The following is a 23189-nucleotide window of genomic DNA, read 5'->3' as shown; positions in this document are numbered from 1 at the left end:
GTTACTCAAATGTGGCCAGTCTCGAAGCAAAACTCAGCATGTAGATGCAGTGCATTACCCCTAGCGTGGGACATGACACCCGGGGATGAGCCTCCCTGGCACCGAGGGATCACTACCAAATACCAGCTGAAGATGCAACTAGAAAATGACCTTGAATTAAAGGTTCAATGTGGATCAGCAGAATATCCCTGTCTACATATAATAAAATGACTTTAAAATGCTGTTTGACCTAATGTAAGGGGGAAATGGAAAGGAGAAATGAGTTTATATGGCTATGAGTCTCTAAAAAAGAGTCTGGAGGTTGTCAGAAGGATTGCCCTTATGCACAACTGAGCAGAGTCTAAGAGACAGATAAAGTAGATACAATCCCAGGTATTGGTTCTTTTGAGGGATAAAGAGATCCACGGGTTCTATGGTCATGGCAGATGGGGTTCACTGCCATGTCAGATGGCCCTTCTTTGGAGCTGGTGTTTCTGCATGATGGAACTGGACTCAGATGGGATCTCTTTTCACAAGACTTTCATGCTACTTTACTGGAATTGTAGTTGGTGTTGGGGTTTAAGATATATTTAGGGGATTTGAATCTCTGGACTGACAATATGATAGCCAGGCCCTGAGCCTCAACAGACTTCAGCTCCTACACTCTGATTTATTGGACTTACCCCACTCAGCTAACATGGAATTGAAGAAGGTCAACCACCACACCATGGAGCCTAGAGTGCCTACAACTGAAAGCAGGAGGATTGCATCCAGTATCCATGTGGAATCTAAGCCCCCACTTGACATAGATGTGCAATGGACACAACCAATCCAATGTCTACAGAGAAAATGTGGCATTGGTGTGGGAAGGGTGGCCATGGTGGCTGCTGGGTGCGGGGAATGGGAGGAAGAGATGAGATGGGGAGGCATTTTCGGGACTTGGAGTTGTCCTGGGTGGTGCTTCACGGACAACTACACAACTATGGGACATCGTAGATCCCCCCAGGGCCCACTGGATGGAACGTGGGAGAGTGTGGGCTATGATGTGGACCATTGACTATGGGGTGCAGCGATGCCCAGAGATGTACTTACCAGGTGCAATGGATGTGTCATGATGACGAGAGAGAGTGTTGCTCTTGGGGGAGTAGGGGGTGGGGGCAGTGGGGTTGAATGGGACCTCATATTTTTTTAATGTAATATTTTTTTTAAAAATGAATTAAATTAAAAAAAATAAACCATTAATTATTTCCACCACTTTGTTAAAGGCATGGGAGGAATCCCAGCTATTTGCTATTTTGATTGATTACCCCACCCATCCGTCCCCCAGGAGGGCCAATGATAAGGCCCCTGGAGGATATCTGGGGCTTCTGCTGGCTTCCTCAAGATATCTTGTTCTGAATGGGAGTTCTCCTGAACGTCTTCCAGCAGCCATCTCAGGGGTATTGGAGGATGTGTGTTCAATGGCGACAGTTTGACTGCCAGGTTCTAGATCCGTCTATTGATTCCCTGTCTAGCCTGCTTCAACTGGACATCGGCATGTAAATTGTGCTTGTTACCTGAGAGGCTGTGTACAACATGACTAGAGCGCAGCTCCGGGGTAGCTCCCAGCTCTGCCACATGGCTGCCTGCTTCACTTCAGGCAAGTACCTGAAACTTACCTGAGCCCAGTGCCTTCCTCTCCTATTTCACAGGATGGTCATCTATCCAGTCCAGAAACCTGGTGTGGGCAAGAGCAAAGGTCAGGGGACTCTTGCCTCATCTTTTTCACAGGAAAATGGTTAAGCATCATATAAATTCTCCATCCTGAGTATTTGCCCTAATGATGCTCAAAAGATTTATCCTCAGTCAAGGATAACGGTAGTCGATTTTATATGAGCACATCAGTAAGAAAGCTGTGTAACCTCTAAACTCAGTGGGAAGCTACTTAGCTAAAGGACAACCCACCCAAATATCCAAGTCCCACTTTCTTTTATGTTCTCTCGGTTTCAGTTTGCTTGGATGAGTTTTGTGAGCATGACAGCCATCTTCTTCTTCACCAGTTTCTTTGGAATTGGGCCAGGCCCCATCCCCTGGTTCATGGTGGCCGAGTTTTGCACTCAAGGACCACGCCCTGCTGCTTTAGCAATAGATGCATTCAGCAACTGGACCTGCAATTTCATCATAGCCCTAACTTTGCCATACATTGGGGTAAGCAGCCTTATACTGTGCAAATTTACTGAACAAAGATAGGGTTAAATAGCTGCTAATTGGAACTCTGTGTTTCTTTTCTGTGCAGGACTTCAGTGGACTTTTTGTGTTTTTGTTCCCGTTGCTTTACATCCTTTATTATTTCATTGAATTTCCAGAAACCCAAGGAATGTCCTTCAAATAAATTGCAGCAGAATTCCAAAACAATGGTGGCTCATCTCAAACATTAATAGCTGGGGGAGAAATGGAATCCCTTGGAGCTACAGACAATGTGTAAAGACTAACTGGTTTTTGAGAGGTTTTTAAAATAAGGATTCCTTGAGAATTTTATTTCTACATACATCTTCAAGTATTATTTTACCTTTTTATTTTTTAACATATTTTTACTTTTTTGTTCTTTTTTATTTTTTAAAGATACTTAGGTTACATAAATGTCACATGAAAAATATAGGAGATTCCCATATTCCCCATTCCCAGCTCCTCTCACATTTTCCCATAATAACAACATTCTTCATAGTGTGATACATTTGTTACAATTGATGAGCACATTTTAGAGTATTGCCACTAGGCAAGGATTATAGTTAACATTGTAATTTATACTCTCTCCCACACAATTTTCTAAGTTATGACAAAATATATAATGGCCTGTATCTGTCATTGCAATGTCATTCAGGACAATTCCCAAGTCCCCAAAATGCCCCTGTATTACATCTATTTCTCCCTCTCCCTGTCCTCAAAACCTCCAGTTGTCACTGCCTCCACATCAATGATATAAGTTCTTCCATTATTAGAATCACAATAAGTCTATAGTAGAGTAACAGTAAGTCAACTCTAGTCCATCGTTCATTCCCCAGTCCTGATGATTCTGGGATGGTGATGCCCACTCTGCCTCAAACTGAGAGGAGGCTTATATTCCATGAGACAGATGGATGGAACTATCTTGCTTGCAGTTGCAGACTCTGTTTCTTGGGATGGTCGTTGTCCATCTTCATCTCTTCTTACTTGTCCTGGATGAGTCCAGTGACCTGGAGAGGAGGTGTTACAATTCTGTTGAGATTCAGGGCCCAGCTGGCACATGGACAGCCCAAAGATTTAAGTCTCTTGGCCATACACCTATCAACTCTAGTACTAGCCGTAAGTTCAGATACAAGAGGCAGAATAGCCATGTGTAGTGAACCACAGCTGAGTCCACCTCTGTCACATTGGGAAGCATAAACTCCGAAGTAGGGCCCACTTGCAGGGGACCAAACTCCTGAACTGTTAGCCCTGCCTATAGAGTCTGGATGTTTCCAGATCCCTCAGGAGCCCCGCTATTTGAGGCAATATTTACTGTGGCAGTCAGTTAGAATTTTTCAAATGAAAAAGAAGATTTAAGGCAAATTTTATGGCCAGATTGTGGAATAGAGGGTGGTCAGATAAAACACAGGTATTCAATTAAATTTAAATTTCAGATGAACATCCAGTAACATTTTAGTGCAAGTCTCTTCCAATATCTCATGAGATTATGAAATTCAAATTTAATTGGGCATCTTGTGTTTTCATTTGCTAAATATGGAAAACTTAGTACAACTATAATTTAAAAAGGGTGGCATGATGCAATATTGATAAATTGACATAATACAATTAAAAACTCAGTTTATACATTGTCTATTCACAACTATGGAAAAGTAATCAAAACTTGATAAAGAAGGCATTTCAAACAAGGGGAAACCATATAGCTTAATAAATCCTATTAAACATCTATTTACTAGTTGGAAAAAATAAACTTGAATACCTATCTCACATTAGCCAACAAAATATTTGCATATGGAGAGAAAGGCCAAATTAAAAAAAAAAACACTAAAAACTAAACGTAAAGAGCCAAAAGAAAATTTAGATGAATATTTTTCTAACCCTGGAGAGTGAAATATCTTTCTAAATAAGACCAAAGGAAAACACAGCAAAGGAAAAAATCTGATAGTTTTACTATCTAAACATCATAAACTTCTCCATATTTTTAATCAAAAAGTAAATAAAGTGGAAAAAATTGCAACATATATGATATAGTGCAAAATTATCTTAATGTCTAAAAATAAGATGCTGTATTATTTTCCTGTCAAATTGCTAAAGCTATTACAAATGGTACCAGCATGGTTGAGAAAGGTGCTGAGGAAACATGGTCTTCACACACTGCTGATGGGAGCAATAAAAAGGAACTCACTGTATATATCAAAAAGACAAAATAAAATATGATGAAATATTAAAATACTGCAGAATCATAATTTGGGAGAATGTTAGCTGACTTTGGAAAGTACTCATGATGTATTAAGTGAAAAAGCAGTTTGCCAAACAACTTGTTCATTATGATCCAAATTCTTGTAAAAACAAAACAAACATAAAATTTCTCTTTATACCAAAATGTCTGAAAGAAAAATCACCTAAATGTTAATATGAATGATTATCTCTGCATGATAGGATCATGATTTGTATACTTCTTTATGCATCTATGCATTTCCCACAGTTTGTGAAATAAATTGGTTAAGCACAGTACATTTTAAAAGTAATTTTTTAAAGTTTTGAAGTGACTTCCAGTTCAGATCAAGAGGAGGTAAATGAACTACAGCCTACCTACTAAAGACTCAGGATACCTTTTTAAAATAATCACCTAAGGTCTCTGAAGTGTAAACAAATCAGGTAGATTGAGGAGGGGAGACCAAAACTTGTAAAATTGACCCCTACAGGAATGAATTCCTTTTTTTTTTCTGTTGTCTGGTCTCATGAATTTGATTTCAGCAGGCCTATGTCATATAAGACCAAAGCAGCAAACTGAGAGGCAAAATTTCCAATTAGAAACCTCATCTCTGACCAGGATAACTGGGAAATGAGCCTTTGGAGTCTGAAGAGTTTAAAAAGAAGTCCATGTGTATTGTTTGCTTCCTCTTTCCCAACTTTGCCCTATCTTTCTAGCCAAGGACTGAGAAAAGGGGTCCTGTAGGAGAAAATCATGGAAAGGATAGAGGTAGGAAAGAGGATTCCTTAATTCTGAGTATAAAACCATACGGGCCAGAAGCTCATCCCTCAGTGAGCATGTGTGGGAGACACACAAAGTACCATGGCAAAGGTTTAAAACTGTAGTAATACTAGAACCACTATCCAGGTAAAGTAAAACAGACTTAAGTATCAAACTAAAGGCTTGATTGCCTGCTACAGTAGCACACAAATCAGCATTCAGCAGAAGATTTTAACAGAACCCAGAATTGATAAAATATACCATTCTACACATACTGTCTAAGATCTAAAATTACTCTACGTATAAGGAAGCAGGAAAATGTCAATTCCCAAGAGAAAGGACAATCAACAGATGTCAACCGCAAGATGACTCAGAAGTTGGACTTACCAGATGATTTTAAAGCAGCTATTATAATAGTGCTCCATAAAATAAAGGTAAACGCACATAAAGGAAATGGAAAATGAAAGTTCTCAGAAGACATACAGAAACTATAGTTTTCATATTTTTTATAAAGACAATTTTACAACTGGAAAATATAATATCTGAAACTAGAAAAAACCCACTAATGGACTCAATCATAAATGGACATGACAGAGTAAAGAGTCAGTGAAATTGAATGTAGAGCAGTAGAAATTAGAAGAACAGAAAGCAAAAAAAGATGGAAAAACAATGAGCCATATCTCTGGAACCAATAGACAGTTAAGAGTCATGTCCCAGGAATAGCAGGAGGCAAGGAGGAAAAGACTGTTGAAAGAAATATTTGAAGTAGGAAGGGCTAAAATTGTCCCAAATTTAGTAAAAAATAAATTTGCAAATACTCAAAACAGAATAAACTCATGCAAAACCACACATAGTCATATAATAATTAAACTGCTAAAAAGGAAAGATAAAAAAATAAGTTAAAGGTAAAACTATGGGGGAGCAGATGTGGCTCAAGTGGTTGAGCTCCTGCTTCCCACACAGGAGATTCCAGGTTGCTGGTGTCAACTAAAAAGACAAAAACAAACAAGTAAAACAAATGAAAAAACAAAGGGTAGCTGATGTGGCTCAGTGGTTGAATGCCGGCTTCCCACATACAAGGTCCTGGGTTCAACCCCTGGTCCCCAGCATCTCTAAATAACTAAACAAATATAATAAAATTGTGGAAAAAATGGGGGAAAAAAAAAACATACCATGCAAACACTAAAGAAGAGTGAAAGAGAGAAGAAAATTAAGCTGGAGTGGCTATATTAATATTAGAAAACTAGACCTCAGTACAAGAAATATTATAAAAAATAAGGAGTCATTATATAATGATAAAAGGGATGATTCATCAGGAAGAAATAACATTCTTAAATATGTGGGCACTTAATAACAGGATTTCAAAATACATGAAGAAAAACTAAGGCAAATGAAAGGGAAAAAATAAATCCACAAGACGTAAACATCCTTCACTTGAAATTTATTAGAAGTAGATTAACACTAACAATATACAAAACACTAACGATATACAAAACCCGAACAAATTCCAAAGTGGCTCTACCATTCTGCATTCCCACTAGCAATAACTGAGTGTTCCAGTTGTTCTGCATATTCTTCACCAGCACTTGGTATTGTCAGATATCTTTCTGTGATTGATTTCTAGCTTAATGTCATTATGCTCAGAGAACATATTTCATATGATTCCATTTCTCTGAAATTTTTTAAGGTATGTCTTATGACCCAAAATAGGGTCTGTCTTGGTGAATATGACATGTGCACTTGGAAAGAACATGGATTCTTTTTTTGTGGGATAGACTGTTCTAAGAATGTCTATTAGATCGATTTGGAATTGATGACCAAACATAGACTCAAAACATGAGGGAAAAGATCTCTCCTCAAGTGATCTGAACAAGAGAGAGGAAGTTCATTGCCTTTTATTTCATCTGAATTCATAAAAGCTTTTAAATTTACTTTTTAATATTTACATAGTCAATTTCCTTTTTGTTGTACAGTTCTATGAGTTTAGACAATGGATAGTCAAGTGAACTCTTCCCACTATCAAGATAAAGAAGTTTCATCATTCCCAATAATTCCTTAGTGCTTCTCCTTTATAAATCTAACTCCAAACGCTCCAAAGGAGCTGGTTCAAAAAGCCCTTTCTACTGCATGAAGGGCTCTTTGCGGTTATCATTCTTTTTCTAGCATTGCTGAGTTCTTAGCTTCTTTTTTTTAAACAAATCAATTTTATTGGTACATATTAATAAAGCAACCAATTCATTCAAAGTGTACAATTAATGATATCTGGTATAATCACTTAGATGTGCATTCAACACTTAAATCATTATTAAACAGCATTTTCATTATTTCAATAATAATAAAAGAAAAAAAAGAAAATTCTTCTTCCTTCAATCTCTCTCTTTCCCCTGCTATACATAGCTGCTATTTCTGGCTATTCTTGCACAATCATTTATTATTTATTAAACAGCTTTATTGAGATGTATTCACATACCATACAATATATCCACAGTGTATGATGTATGACATTTTGTATAATCACAATATTGTGCATTCACCACCACAAAAAATTTTAGAACCATTTCATTACTCCAAAAATAAATCTCCACACTCTTAGCATGCTTTCCCAGCCCTACATAGCTACTAATCTAATTGCATCTTTTAAATTGATTTATATTTACATTTTATATAAATAGAATCATACAATATTTTACACAATATATTTAGTTCACACTCGTGCAATTATACAGTATTTGTTGTTTTGTGTCTGGCTTGCTTCACTCATCACAATGTCCTCCAGGTTCCTCCAAGTTGTCATATGCTTTACAAATTCATTTCTGAAACAACTCAATAATATTCCATCTTGTGAATACACCACAGGTGGTTATCCATTCTTTGGTTGATGGCCCCTAGGTTGTTTCCAACTTTTGGCAATCATGAATAATGCCATCAGTGTGAACATGAGTGTGCAGATGTCTGTTTGTGTCACAGCTCTCACGTCTTCTAGGTATATACCCAAGAGTGGTATTGCAGGGTCACATGGCAAATCTATATTCAACTTCTTTAGGAACTGCCAAACAGTTCTCTACAGTGGCTGTACCATTCTACATCCACACCAACAGTGAATGAGTGTTCCTATCTCTCCATATCCTCTCCAACACTTGTAATTCTTTGTCTTTTTTTTTCAAGATTTATTTACTTATTTATTTCTCTCCCTTCCCCCCCCCACCCCGGTTGTCTGTTCTCTGTGGCTGTTTGTTGCGTCTTCTTTGTCCACTTCCATTGTTGTCAGCAGCACAGGAATCTGTTTCTTTTTGCTGCGTCATCTTGTGTTGTGTCATTTCTCCGTGTGTGCGGCACTATTTCTGGGCAGGCTACACTTTCTTTCATGCTGCGCGGCTCTCCTTACGGGGTGCACTCCTTGTGCGTGGGGCTCCCCTAAGCAGGGGACACCCCTGCATGGCAGGGCACTCCTTGCGTGCATCAACACTGTGCAAGAGCCAGCTCCACATGGGTCAAGGAGGCCTGGGGTTTGAACCACAGACCTCCCATGTGGTAGACGGACACCCTAACCACCGGGCCAAGTCCACCACCTCTTTGTCTTTTTAATGATGGTCATTCTGATAAGTATGAAATGGTATCTCAGTGTAGCTTTGATTTCCATTTCCCTAATCATTAGGGATATTGAACATTTTTTCATGTGTTGTTTTGCCATTTGTATTTCTTCTTTATACAAATGTCTATTGAAGCCTTTTGCTCATTTTTTAATCAGGTCGTTTGTCCTTTTACTGTTGAGTTGTAACATCTCTTTACATATCATGGATATTAAACCCTAATTAGACGTGATTTCCAAATATTTCTGCCATTGAGTGGGCTGCCCTTTCATCATTTTGACAAAGACTTTGAGGTGGAAAAGTGTTGAAAACTTTTGAGGAGATCCCATCATCTATTTTTCCTCTTGTTCCACATGCTGTGGGTACAAAGTCTAAAAAACCACCACCTACCACATGGTCTTGAAGATGGTTTCCTACATATTCTTCCAGTGGTTTTATGGTCCTGGCCTTTATATTTGAGTCTTTGTTCCATTTTGAGTTGAATCTTGTACAGGGAGTGAGATAAGGGTCTTCTTTCATTCTTTTGGTTATGGATATCCAGTTCTCTCAGGGCCCTTTATTGAAGAAACTGTTTTGTTCCATTAACATGGACTAGGTAGGTTTGTCAAAAATCAGTTGGCTGTAGAGATAAGGGTTTATTTCTGGACCCCCCAATTCTATTCCACTGATTGATGCTTCTATCTTTATGCCAGTACCATGCTGTTTTGACTACTGTAGTTCTGTAATATGTTTCAAGGTCAGGAAGTGAAATTCCTCCCATGTTGATCTTCTGTTTTAGAATTCTATTAGCTATTCAGTTGTACTTTTCCTTCCAAAAGAATTTGGTAATTGCCTTTTCTATTTTTGTAAAGTAGGCTGTTGGAATTTTGATTGGCATTGCATTGCATGTATAGATCACTTTGCATTGATTGACATCATCATGATATTTAGTCTTCCAATCCATGAACATGGAATGTCTTTCCATTTGTTTAGGTCTTGATTGATTTCTTTTAGCATTGTTTTATAGTTTTCTGCATATAGGTCCTGCAGGTCTTAGTTTAAATTGAGTTCCAGGTATTTCAGTCTTTTTGTTGCTACTGTAAATTAAATTTCCTGCTGAACTTCTCAAATTGTTCAATACTAGTTTACAAAACATTACTGATTTTTGCACGTTAAGCTTATATTCTTCCACATTGCTGAATTCATTTAATAGCTAAAGGTAATTTGTTGTAGATGTTCAGAATTTTCTAAATACAGGATCATATTATCTGCAAATAGTGAGAATTTTACTTCCTCTTTTCCTATTTGGATGCCTTTAAGTCTTTTCACACATAATTACTCTAGCTAGAATTCTAGTAGAATGAGGAATACCAATGGTAACAGTGGGCATCCTTGTCTTGTTTTCATTCTTAGGGGGAAAACTTTGAACCTTTCCCCTTGAGTATGATGTTGGCTGCAGGATTTTCATATATGCCTTTTATCATATTGAGCTATTGTCCTTCTATTCCTATCTTTCAAAGTATTTTTATGAAGAAAGGATGCAGAATTTTACCAAGTGCTTTCTCTGCATAGCTTTAGGTGATCACATCTTTTGTGCTAGTGGTAAGCTTGGTATCCACACTGAGATTTTTGGTGACCATATGCTAGCACTTCTGTGTTCAAGGTTAAAGTATTCTGTATGTCAAAAGCATTTGAAATTGACTTAGGAAATGAGCCAGGGAATTGGCATACCACACAAAGGAGATATGTAAAGAAAGGGGGGACAATTAGTTTCTTAGGTTTGAAAACTGGACATCAGCATGTAAATTGTGCTTGTTGCCCAGAGAGGCAGTGTACAGCACGGTTAGGGCCCAGCTCTGGGGTGAGCCCCAAGTGAGTTTTTATCCCAGCTCTGCCAAGTGGCTGCCTGCCTCACCTTGGGCAAGTACCTGAACCTCTCCCGAACCCAGCACCTTCCTCTACTATTACACAGGATGGTCATGCATCCAGTCCTGAAACCTGGTACAGACAAGGGCAAAGGCCAGTGGACTCTTGCATCACCTTTTTCACAGGAAAATGGGCAAGCATCATATAAAGTCTCCATCCAAAGGATTTGTCCTAATGGTGCTCAAAAGATGTATGCATGACTCAGACTAGAATAACTATACTCGATTGAACATAAACATATGAGGAAGAGAGCCGTGTCAACTCTAAACTCAGTGGGAGGCTAGTTAGCTAAAGGAAGACCCAGCCAACTATCCAAGTTCCAACGTTCGTTTTTTTGTCCTCTGGATAAGTTTGCTATGTGACCATGACAGCCATCTCCCTCTTTGTCAGTTTCTTTGAAAATGGGCCAGGACCCATCCCCTGGTTCATGGTGGCTGAGATTTTCAGTCAAGGACCATGCCATGCTGCTTTAGCGAAATAGCTGCATTCAGCAACTGGACCTGCAATTTCATCGTAGCCCTGTCTTTGCCATACATTGAAGTAAGCAGCCTAATATTGTGCAAATTTACTGAACATAGATAGGGTCAAACAGCTGCTAATTGGAACTCTTGTTTATTCTCTGTCCAGGACTACTTGGACCATATCTATTTTTCATCTTTGCTGGAATGGTCCTGCTCTTTGCCTTGTTTACATCTGTTAAAGTTCCAGAAATCAAAGGAAAGTCCTTCGAAGAAATCACAGCAGTATTCCAAAAGAATGGTAGCTCATGCCAAGGGCAAAAAGCTGATCTAGAAATGGAATTCCTTGGAGCTACAGAGACTGTGTAATGCTACTTGCTTTTTGACATGAATAGAAATGGAAAGAAACCATATATTTTTAAAATAATGATTCCTTGAGAATTTTATTTCTCCATCCTGAAGTATTATTTAACCATTTCATGTACACGTTTTTTCTTTGAGGTACCTAGGACCAGGGATTGAAAGTGGGACCTCATATGTAGGGAAACCAGTGCTCAACCACTGAGCCAGAATGGCTTCTCCGAGCTGGCTTTTCCATTTGTTCTGCTTGTTGTTCATTTTTGTTTTTTCAGGAAGCCCCAGGAACTGAATCCAGATCTTTCCATGAGGGAAGTGGGAGCTCAACTGTGTGAACCACAACTACTCGCAATATATTTTTTATGAGAAAAGTCGTGAATTTACAAAATAATCATGCATAATGTACAGAATTCCCTAACATCACCTCTTCACCAACACCTTGTGTTATTGTGGAACATTTGCTTCAAATTATGAAAGGACATCATTAAAAGATTACTACTAACTATGGTCTATAGCTTACTTTTGGTATTCATTTTCCATATACCCCTTTATCTTGAACACCATGTATTAGTTTTGTATATCTTTATAGTCACGAGCGAACATTCTCATATTTGTACTATAAAACACAGTCCAACTTCGACTACATGGTTCACTGTGTTGCTGCCGCCTTTCTCCACCCCTCCTCCCCTTTCAGCCCCCGCCGCCCTTCTCGCCAGCCCCGCCCATATCGCCAACCTACAATCTGCCCTCTTCCCCAGTAACTGCTTACCTCAGGTCTATCCATCAGCTTCAGCCTGTCCACAGCCGCCCCTTAGCCAACCCTCCCTTCATCATGCCCCTCCCTCTACCCAACCCTATATAGCTAAGTGTACTTCCGTAATAAAGCAGACCTGTTCCTGCGCTCAGGCGGTCTCCATGGTTCTTTCCTAACCGCGCGTCCCCCACACCTGGAGAGCCGATGCTCCGCCCGGAGCACCCCCCACCGGTGGTTCGACTGGAGCAGCCCCCCGACTCCTGGGCCTGAGTGAGGTCGAAACCCCCACGCTCAGCTAAAACTGGCGCCCAATGTGGCAGCTCCTCCCCCGGCCCCTCTCTGCTGCTGCTGCTGCTGTGATCATCCTCCTCTCCAGGTAGGGACCCCTCACCCGGACGAGCCCCAAGGGACCCCTCGCCGTCGTCCCGTCCCTATCCAGTCATGGGCGCCTCTTTGTCATTGTGTCAGGCGCCGCAAGTCAGGGCCCTCGCTGCCCTGCTCGATGCCAATGGAGTCCGCGTCTCCTTGCGGCAGCTCCAAAAGTACTGGGATCTCTTGCTCCCTTTTAATCCGTGGCTCGCCACCTGCCAACTCTGGAGCCTGGACACATACTCGCGACTCATAGATCGAGTCACCTCCGCCATGGAGCATGAGAAACGCACCTTCCCAGCAGGCCTCTTACCCGTTCTCGTTGCCATTCGCGCCTGTCTCCTTGGCGCTCCGACCGAAGCCGTTTATGAAGCTTCTCCTAAACGGCCTCTAGACTGTGATCCCAATGAGCCCGCCGACAATGACTCTCTGTCTGACCAACTTGCTGCTGCTCTCGAGCGCGAACCTCCCCGCCCAAGCTCCCCGCAGCCGACAGGAATCACTCCTGCCCCTCCCCAAGATGGCGGACTTCCGCCTTCTTCCTCCACTTCTGCCCAAGATGGCGCACATCCGGCTTCTTCTCCGCCAGTATCCTCCTCCTCCCGCCTCTACCCGCCTCTTCCTGCCCAGTCAGCATCCGGTTCGGGCCCGGAAACTGCATGGTCGCCATCTTCCACTAAACCGGAAGCGCCCCCCGCACCATTTTGTCCGCCGCCGGATGTAGCTGCTCCGCCATCTTGGCCGGCGCCCGGAAGGGTCCTGCCGCCATTTTGTTGTCACCCGGAAGCCGCTAAGTCGCCATTTTCTCACCCATGTTCCGCTTATCCCTTGCCACCGCCGTACGGCAATAGCCCTTCACCTGCCTTGGCTGCTCTATCGGCCCCCGGTGCCACGCCTCCTCAAACCCCTCAGCTGTATCCGCTAAATCCGCAGCCCACGCCGCAGCGACCCCAAACTTGGCTACCCTTTACAGCGGAAGAGGTCAGGACCCTCAGCAAAGCTGTAAAGGAAGACGGAATTGGCAGCCCTTATGCGCAGCAACTACTTGAGGAGTTGGGGACACAACTCGTTCTCCCATATGACTGGATTGCATTAGCCCATGCCATCCTGACGCCCGGTCAATTTATAGAATGGCGCGCCCATTACCAAGTGGCTGTTGACCGACAAATCGTGGAGAATGCCCAAGCTGGCGTCCTCGATCCCTCTGATGCATACACGGGGACCAACAATTATGCAGACCCTCGTTCTTATCTCCAAATTGACCCAGGGTTTTGGCACCGGGTAAAAGTCCTCGTCCAGTGGTCATTCTCTCTAGTTTCCACTAAGCAGCCCACCAAACTCGCGCAGCTGCTTCAAGACTCCAATGAGACTTTCCCAACGTTTGTCGCCCGCGTCCTGGAAGCCTGTCAGCGGAAAATTTCCAGCGAGGATGCCCAGTTTGCACTGGCCAAAGAACTTATCAAAGACGGGTGCCTTGCGCCTTTCCGGGCCGTGGTCCTTCCCATACGCGACAAGGCTCTGCACGAATGGGTCCTTGCTTGCTGTGACGTCGACCCACAAGTCAAAACACTCACCACTGCCTTTGCCTCTGCCATGGCTGTTTCATCCGGCCCCACTTCTGTCTGCTTTCGGTGCGGCCAGCCCGGCCACTTCACCCGTGAGTGCTCCCAGCCAGGCCCAGCGCCTCGCTCAGACCCGCCGATGCGACGGCCAAGGGGCCCTTCTACGCCGTGTCCGCGTTGTGGGAAAGGTTATCACTGGGCCCGCGACTGCCGTTCCACCCAAGGTTCCCAGCAGCCTTTAAACTCCCAGCGGGGCAGGCCTCAGCCCCACCCCCAAGAGGCCCTCAGAAAAATTCCCAAGCCATAATGTGGACAATGCCCATCACACGCCGCCAGAAACCTTCACTAGAGCTCAAAGCCAATGGGCAATGGCTCGATGGACTTCTAGATTCTGGCGCTGAAGTCTCCTGTGTTCCCTTCGAAATCGCCGCGTTCAATCACTGGCCCCTAGAAACCGGCCCTCAAGTCATCGGCGCCACGGGAGCTGCTACCTCCTGGAAAACATCCCAGCCTCTGCATTGGAGCGACCGAGAAGGCCACGAAGGCCAAATTCGCCCGCTCATCCTTTCTTCTGTCCAGACCATCTTATGGGGGAGAGATGTCCTCAGCCAGTTAAAGGCCCGAATTACCACAGAGGCCTTCTCAGCTGCGCTGCCCCCCCGCTACTAGGGGCCACTGCTCACATCTCAAAACCTGACCCTATTCCTCTGGAATGGGACACAGAGGAGCCCATCTGGGTCGAGCAGTGGCCCTTGCCAGCTCACAAGCTGCAAGCTCTCTCTGCCCTCATCGAAGAACAGCTACAAGCAGGGCATATAGAGCCGTCCACTAGTCCCTACAATTCACCAGTCTTTGTCATTAGCAAAAAGAACACCGGCAAATACCGCCTTCTCCACGACCTCCATGAGATCAACAAACATATTAAGCCTATGGGGTCACCTCAACCAGGATGCCCGCATCCCACCGCAGTCCCCCAGCATTTTCACGCGGCGACCATCGACATCAAGGACTGCTTTTTCTCTATTCCTCTTCACCCCCGGGACTGTCCGAGATTCGCATTCATGGTCCCACGCATCAACAACCAAGGCGCAGCTCAGCATTTTCAGTGGCGCGTATTGCCCCAAGGCATGCGCCACAGCCCAACTATGTGCCAACTGTATGTCAACCATGCTGTTGAGCCGCTGCGCTCCAAGTTCAATCCGGAGCACACATACATCCTCCACTAACATGGACGACCTCCTTTTAGCAGCGAGCTCCAGTGCGCTCCTCAATGATCTGCTCTCGGCAATAATAACAAACCTCTCCAGCCTCGGGCTTACTGTGCAGTCTGACAAAATAAACCTCCAGCCTCCTTTTCAATTCCTAGACTTTCATTTTCATTGGTTTATCCAGCCCACAAGCCCAAAAATCCACCTCTCTCCGAGGATGACATTAACTGAGCTCCAACAGCTCTGCGGGCAAATCAATTGGCTTCGCTCGGCGCTTCCCATCACAACAGCGCAAATGCAGCCTCTCTTCGAGCTTTTGCAGACAAGGGACAGCCCTCCAACGGCAACCACTCGCAGCATCACTATCACTCCTGCGGCCCGAGAGGCCGTCCAACAAGTCAGCGCCGCTCTGCAACAGTGTCGCCTAGAGCAGTTCGCCCCTGACCTTCCAATCTTGGCTTTAGTTCTGCCAACGCCAATCACTCCCACAGGTCTCTTTTGGCAAGATGGCCCTCTCCTTTTTCTGCATACGTCAAAGAGCAAACTCCTGAAAATCTGCCCTTTTATAAGGGCCTGGATCGCGTTGGCCACTGACTTAGTACTTCTCTCCATACAAACGTATGGCATCCCGCCACACACCATTGTCTGGCCTTTAGATGCCAAGGAAGTTACCTCCCTCATCATGAACAATGCCCAAATGCAGAGCCTGGTAGAGCTCTTTCGCGGCTCCTTTGACAACCACTATCCTCATCACCGATTGCTGCAAGGAATGTCTCAATTGGCGTTTTCCAACCCGTTCCGTCCATTGCCCGCACGGAACCCGATCCCTTCAGCCATCACTGCCTTCACAGATGCCTCAAAAACGGCGTTTGCTGCCATCATATACACTCCTGGGAATCCTGAGCCACGGCAACTGCTGTTCGCAAATGACTTTTCTGTTCAAGTGGGCGAGCTTCTAGCTGTCGCTGCAGTCCTCAATCTCCACCCAGACCAGCCTCTCAACATCTTTACTGACAGCCTGTACACTCTTCAGGTATGTCGCAGCCTCCCGCTTGCTACTTTCCTACCAGGTGACTCAAACATCGATCGGGCGCTCGCCTTCGAGCAGCGGCTGCTTGAAGAATGGCAGCAGTCCTGGTTCATCGCTCATATTAGAAGCCATTCCGGCCTACCAGGGCCTCTGCCTCAAGGAAATGACCTTGTTGACACTTCGGTGTCCACCCACCGGATAAACCCAGTCACTCTTCATGAAGACTCCACCGATGGGCCACGGCTTGGGGACTTTGTCAATCAAGCTAAGCTCTTGCATTCCCAGTTCCATTTCTCTGCGCGGTCCATCCAAAAGCTCTTTCCAGACATACCCATTGAGACTTGTAAGCACCTTGTGCGCGCGTGCCGAACTTGTGCGCCCTTGCTGCCACTTGGACCTTTGCAGCCTCAGGGTGTTAACCCCCGCGGCCTCCGCCCAAACTCAAGGTGGCAATTAGATGTCACTCATGTCAGTGCATTTGGCAGCCTCAAATATCTTCATGTGGCAATTGACACCTTTTCACATCTGTGCTATGCAGTCCCTCTTACGGGGGAAAGTGCTAAACACTGCGTCCAGGCACTTCGCCAAGCTATTTTGTTCATGGGAATTCCATGGGATCTCAAGACAGACAACGGACCAGCGTATCGCAGTGCCGCCTTCGCCAGCTTCGTGCAGATGTATCACATCACGCATCACTTTGGCATTCCATACAATCCACAGGGGCAAGGAATCATCGAGCGCACTCACCAACAGCTCAAGCTACTCATTCAAAAAGAAAGGGCCTCCTCTCCCCACAAGGCCCCCGCCGACGTCGTGACTGCCTGCCTCATTCATCACAATCTCCTAACCTTCGATGACCATGGACTCTCCCCCACCCATAAACACTGGGGACCCATGTGGCAGCCCTCGCAAGTTCCCCTCGTCCATTGGAAAGACCCTGCCACAAATCGTTGGCAAGATCCAGCTCCCCTCCTAGCACAGGGGAGGGGCTTTGCTTGCGTCTTTCCAGATTCTGAGCCGCAGCCGCTCTGGGTTCCTGGGCGTTGCATTCGGCCTGCCACTGACCCACTAGTTCCACCAAACGATCAGCACCCTATGCCTTTGGTGAGAGATAACATTGACAGTGGATACGGCCCAGAGGTCGCCCCGTTCACCCGGATCCAGCACCAGCCATCATCAAGATGCCGCACCGTCAGATGATGCCTCTACACAGCCTCGCAGCCGTTCTCTTCGTCCTGGCTTCCCTCGCTCTCCCAGCCGCTGCCAACCCAAGTCACCAGCCCTTCAATTGGACCCTCTCCCTCTGGCAACAAAAAAGGCTCCTCTCCTCGAATGTAACCGCCTCCGCCCCCTCTTTCACTACTGATGTCGCCAACCTCACTGGACGCACGAACCTTCCGTCTTATGAGTGGGGGGGACACAACCCCGCTGCCACAGGTTTCTCCACCTACTCCAGACCACACACCTATAGCTTCTTGTCTTCCTCTCCTTACTTCTCCCCAACTACTCCTCCCCCTCGGGCGAGGGGTACAGGGGCATCACAGGCCCGTTTCGCTGGCAAGGCTCGGCGCGGGCCAGGCGCCGGCGTGCGCCGACCCTAATGGCGGGCACATGCATCCTGGCCAGATGCTATGCTGTCCACTCACGACCGGCCGGTCCTCGTGGTCTCCCTCCACCCCTCGTCTTATCCCCGTGCCCGTCCCTATAACTTCCTTTTCCTCCTACTCTTCCTCCTAATCCTTGTCTTTTGTTGCTGCGCACGCCGAGTTTTTCACACCCACAGTGCGCACCAAAACTTGTTGCCTCTATTTCTTTTTAAAACAAAAGGAGCAATTGCTGCCGCCTTTCTCCGCCCCTCTCCCCTTTCAGCCCCCGCCGCCCTTCCCGCCACTCCCGCCCATATCGCCAACCTATAATCTGCCCTCTTCCCCAGTAACTGCTTACCTCAGGTCTATCCATCAGCTTCAGCCTGTCCACAGCCGCCCCTTAGCCAACCCTCCCTTCATCACGCCCCTCCCTCTACCCAACCCTATATAGCTAAGTGTACTTCCGTAATAAAGCAGACCTGTTCCTGCGCTCAGGCGGTCTCCATGGTTCTTTCCTAACCACACGTCCCCCACACCTGGAGAGCCGGTGCTCCACCCGGAGCACCCCCCGCTGGCGGTTCGACTGGAGCAGCCCCCCGACTCCTGGGCCTGAGCAAGGTTGGAATCCCCCCACTCAGCTACACTGTGTTATACAGTTCCATACCTTGTACAATGCATCCAAAGTGTATATTTAATGGCTCTTACTTTCATCAAGAGTGGTGCAGTCACTGCCTCAGTAAATTTTTGAACGTTTTCCTTATTCCAAAAGAAAAAATCCCATTATCACAATCAGTGACCCTTAACATAGATATAGTAACTTCACAAATTGATGCAAGAATATTACAAGATTGTGCTTAACTGTAGTCATAAGTTACATTAATTATATTTTCCTGTACATCAGCATATTCTTACCATCTTGTAATAGTATTGTATTGTAATTGTATTGTTTACTTCCTCTTTCTCTCCCAAATTTGCCCTAGCATTCTAGCCAAGGATTGAGAAAAGGGGCCCTGTAGGAGAAAATCCTGGAAAGGATAGAGATAAAGAAGATGATTCCTTAATTCTGTGGATAAAACTGCCCAGGCTACAAGCTCATCCCTCAGTGAGCATGTGTGGGAGACACAAAAAGCACCATGGCAAAGGTTTAAAACTGTAGCGATACTAGAATCACTATCCAGGCAAGGTAAGATAGAATTTACAGTATGAACCTAAAGGGGTTAATTGCCTGTTAAAGCAGCAAAAAAAATCAGCATTTAACAGAAGATTTTAACAGGACCCAGAGATTACACTACATACAGTCTAAAATCTAAAATTACTCAACGGTCAGGGAAGAGATAGGACAGTCAACATGTGTCAACTGCAACATGACCCAGAAGTTAGAATTATCGGACTGATTTTAAAGCAGCTATTACAATAGTGCTCCACAAAATAAAGATAAACACATTAGGGAAATGGAAGTTGAAAGTTCTCAGAAGAGATACAGAAACAAAAGTTTTCATATTTTTCAAAGGGAAATTTCTACAAGTGAAATACATAATACCTGAAATTTTTAAAAATCACTGATGTATTCAATAACAAATAGGACAGAGTAAAGAGGCAGTGAAATTGAATGTAGAGCAAAAGAAATTAGAAGAACAGAAAGAAAAAAGACAGATAAACAATGAGCAGTACCTCTGGGACCAATAGAGGGTTAAGAGTCATGTCCCCGGAATAGCAGGAGGCAAGAAGAAAAAGATTGTTGAGAAAATATTTGAAGAAATAAGGGCTAAAATTGCCCCAAATTTAGTGCAAAATAAATTTGCAAATACTTAAAATAGAATAAACTTGTAGAAAACTACATGTGGTCATATAAAAATTAAACTGCTGAAAAGCAAAGATAAAAAAAATAGGTTAAAAGTGAAACTATGGGGAACAAATATGGTTCAAGTGGTTAAGTGACTTACTTCACACATTGGAGGTCCCGGGTTTGGTTGTCCATGCCTCCTTAAAACAAAAAGAAAAACAAACAACAAGTAAGAGGAATGAAAAAACCAACTTAGGGTAGCTGATGTGGCTCAGTGGTTGAGTGCCAGCTTCCCATATACGAGGTCCTGGGTTCAATCCCTGGCCCCCAGTACCTCAAAATAAATAAATAAATAAATAAATAAAAGTATGGAAAAAATGGAAAAGACATACTATGCAAGCAGTAGAGAAAGAGTGAGAGAGAAAAGGAAAAAAACTGGGGTGGCTATATTAATATCCGAAAAATAGAGTTCTAGGACAATAAATATGAAAAATATAATAGACATTATATTATGATAAAGGGATGATTAATCAGGAATAAATACCCTTCTTAAATATAGGTACACTTAATAAAAGTATTTCAAAATACATGAAGGAAAACTGATGCGAGTGAAAGAAATGAAAGGGAAAAAATAGACAAAGCCACAACAATAATTGGAGACATAAACATCCCTCACTCTGTAATCAATATAAGTAGATTATTAAAAAAAAAAAAGAGAGACAGCAGTAACAATATTAGAAACATCCAAATGTCCTTTCACTCAGGAATGGATAAACAAACCTTAGACTAGCACACCACAATTTAAAAAAGCAAACAACTGCTATATGCAACATCATGGATGAATCTCAAATATATTAGGCAACATGAACAAAGCCATATTACATAAACTCTGACCTCTTTGATATGACATCTGGAAAAAGTAAAATTAAAGGACAGGAAAAGAGATTAGTGGTTGCAAGGAGTCTGGGGTTAGATTTATACAGGACTAGCACTAGGGAATTATTGGGAGTGATAGAACTGTTCTTTATCTTGACAGTGAGAGTGATTTACTGGATTATATATTTGTCTAAACTCATAGAATTAAACACCAAAAAGAGTGAAGTGGACAGTTTGTAAATATTAAAAATTAAAGCAAAAGGTTTTAAGAATTCAGATGAAATAAAAGGCAATGAACTTCCTTTCTCAGATCACTTAAGAAGCGATTTTTTCCATATTATGTGTCTGTGATCAGTCACCAATATATGAATCAAAACCAAACCACAGGAAACAGATATGGCTCAACCCAGTGCCCACCTACCACATGGGAGGTCCCAGGATGGAGTCCTGGTTGCTTCTTAAAGAAGACAAGCAGACGCCACACCACCACAAGGAACTAGACACCACACTAACTGCAACTTTCTACAAGCCACACTGCTGCAACGAGCTAGATGCCACACCAACTGCAATGAGCTACAAGCCACACCGCTGTAGTGAGCTAGATCCCATACCAGCTACAAGGAGCAGACGCCTAAACGCACATATGCCACAAGCCAGCAGACACCGCAGCTGCAGAGAGCAGATGTATTTGAGGCTGTTGGGCACGCGCCTCCCATGTGGAAGGTCCTGGGTTGGGTCCCCGGGTGCTAGTGGAGAAGGCAAGCAAACAATGAGCAGACAGATGAGCGAACCATGGGGGGAGAGGGGGAGGATTATTAAAAATGAGTAAATAAATAAATCTTTTTTAAAAACAACCAATTAAGGATTGTATATACCATTAACTCTAGGTTTTATGGACAGAAAAGGAATATGCCAATCATTAAATCCAGACATAAGCCTAAAGTACAATCCTAAAAATTTCTCCACACAGCCTCTGAACTGACACTCAAAACCTTCCCAGAACTGCCAAGGACACTTGATTAGTTTCAACATCATTTCCACACCTTCTCCAGTGGAGATTTAATCAGTGAAATGGCCCAAAAAGAGATCACTAGAAGGAACGCAAGTCTCAAAAATGTGCTACTGAATCATAGATTTCTGAATTTTTGACAGCTAAACTTAATCCCCATGGTTACCACCTTCCCTGCCTCACATACCTACCCACAGCTCAGAAGCAGAAAGCAAACCCATAATAACAATCTCAGGACATCGTGTAACTCTAAGGGGTTGGGGAGAGACTGACAAGCTGGAGCTCTGCTGATTGTCATCCATCAATGTAACGTCAGGACCTTCTGTACTCATGCCTCTGACAACCAGTTCTGGTTTAGACTCATTTTCCAAGGACACTGGTTGTATTTCCTTTTTTCAACTCCTAACATTATCGTTTGACTACTTCATTAATGACTAAGGGAATTTTAAAGATTAAGAAAGCCCCACTAGCTAAATGGGTGTTGAAATTTATTTTACAATATTTAATTTATTTATTTTAAAGATACTTAGATTTCATAAAGGTTACAAAAACAATGTAGGGGATTCCCATATGCCCCACTCCCTACCCTTCCCACACTTTCCCACATTAACAACATCCTTCACTAGTGTGGTACATTTGTTACAATTGATGAACACATATTGAAGCATTGCCACTAAGTGTGGATTTTAGTTTACATTATAGTTTAAACTCTCTCCCACACATTTTCTAAGTTATGACAATATATAATGGCCTGTTTCTGTCACTGCAACATTATTCAGGACAATTCTGGTGTCCTGAAAATGTCACCATATTACACCTACTTTTTTTTAAACGATGCTTAGGTTACATAAATGTTGCATAAAAAAATATAGAGGATTCCCATACCACATCACCCACATTTTCTTACATTAAGAACATTCTTCATTATTGTGGTACATTCATTACATTTGAATAACACATTTTGAGCACTGCCACTAAGTTGGACTGAAGTTTACATTGTACTTACACTCTCTCACACCCAATTCTGTAGGTTATGGCAAGATATATAATGGTCTATATCTGTCATTACAATGTCATTCAAGACAATTCCCAAATCCTGAAAATATCCTGGTATTATACCTGTTTTTCCCTCTCCTGCCCTCAGAACCTCTAGTGGCCACTGCCACCACATCAGTGATATAATTTCTTCCATTGTTAGAATCACAATAAATCTATAGTAGAATAAGTCTACTTCAGTCCGTAGTTCATTCCCCAATCCTCAGGATTCTGAGATGGTGATGTCCACTTCACCTCTAATTGAGAGGGGGCTGTGATCCATTAGGGACAATGGATGGGATTCTCTTGCTTGCAGTTTTAAACTCTCTCAGTTCCTTGGTATGGTAGTTGTCCATCATTTACCATTCCTTATCAGTTGTCCTGGGTGACACCAATTAGCTGAAGAGTAGGTGTTCCAACTCCATTGAGATTAGGGGCCCAGCTGGCACATGGACATTCCAAACATTTAAGTCTCTTCATGTCCACCTACCAACTCTAGTACTATTTAATGT

At 43.4% G+C, this 23189-nt stretch overlaps 1 protein-coding gene and 1 pseudogene across 1 annotated transcript in view; both read left to right on the top strand.

The window, feature by feature from the left end:
* The window catches only part of LOC101443849 (solute carrier family 2, facilitated glucose transporter member 2-like), a 30231-nt gene extending 18754 nt beyond the window's left edge, over nucleotides 1-11477 (top strand). Inside the window, exons 8-11 of the mRNA XM_058296437.1 lie at nucleotides 1385-1395; nucleotides 1969-2166; nucleotides 10184-10190; nucleotides 11284-11477. Coding sequence (XP_058152420.1) covers nucleotides 1385-1395; nucleotides 1969-2166; nucleotides 10184-10190; nucleotides 11284-11477 — 410 coding nt within the window. The remainder of the gene's footprint in view (nucleotides 1-1384; nucleotides 1396-1968; nucleotides 2167-10183; nucleotides 10191-11283) is intronic.
* A 4176-nt stretch (nucleotides 11478-15653) lies between these two features.
* The window catches only part of LOC101444299 (solute carrier family 2, facilitated glucose transporter member 2-like), a 64744-nt pseudogene continuing 57208 nt past the window's right edge, over nucleotides 15654-23189 (top strand).

Source organism: Dasypus novemcinctus, chromosome 4 (genome assembly GCF_030445035.2).
Source record: "Dasypus novemcinctus isolate mDasNov1 chromosome 4, mDasNov1.1.hap2, whole genome shotgun sequence".
NCBI classification, from domain to species: Eukaryota; Metazoa; Chordata; class Mammalia; order Cingulata; family Dasypodidae; genus Dasypus; species Dasypus novemcinctus.
This window is presented reverse-complemented; position numbering and strand designations above follow the sequence as displayed.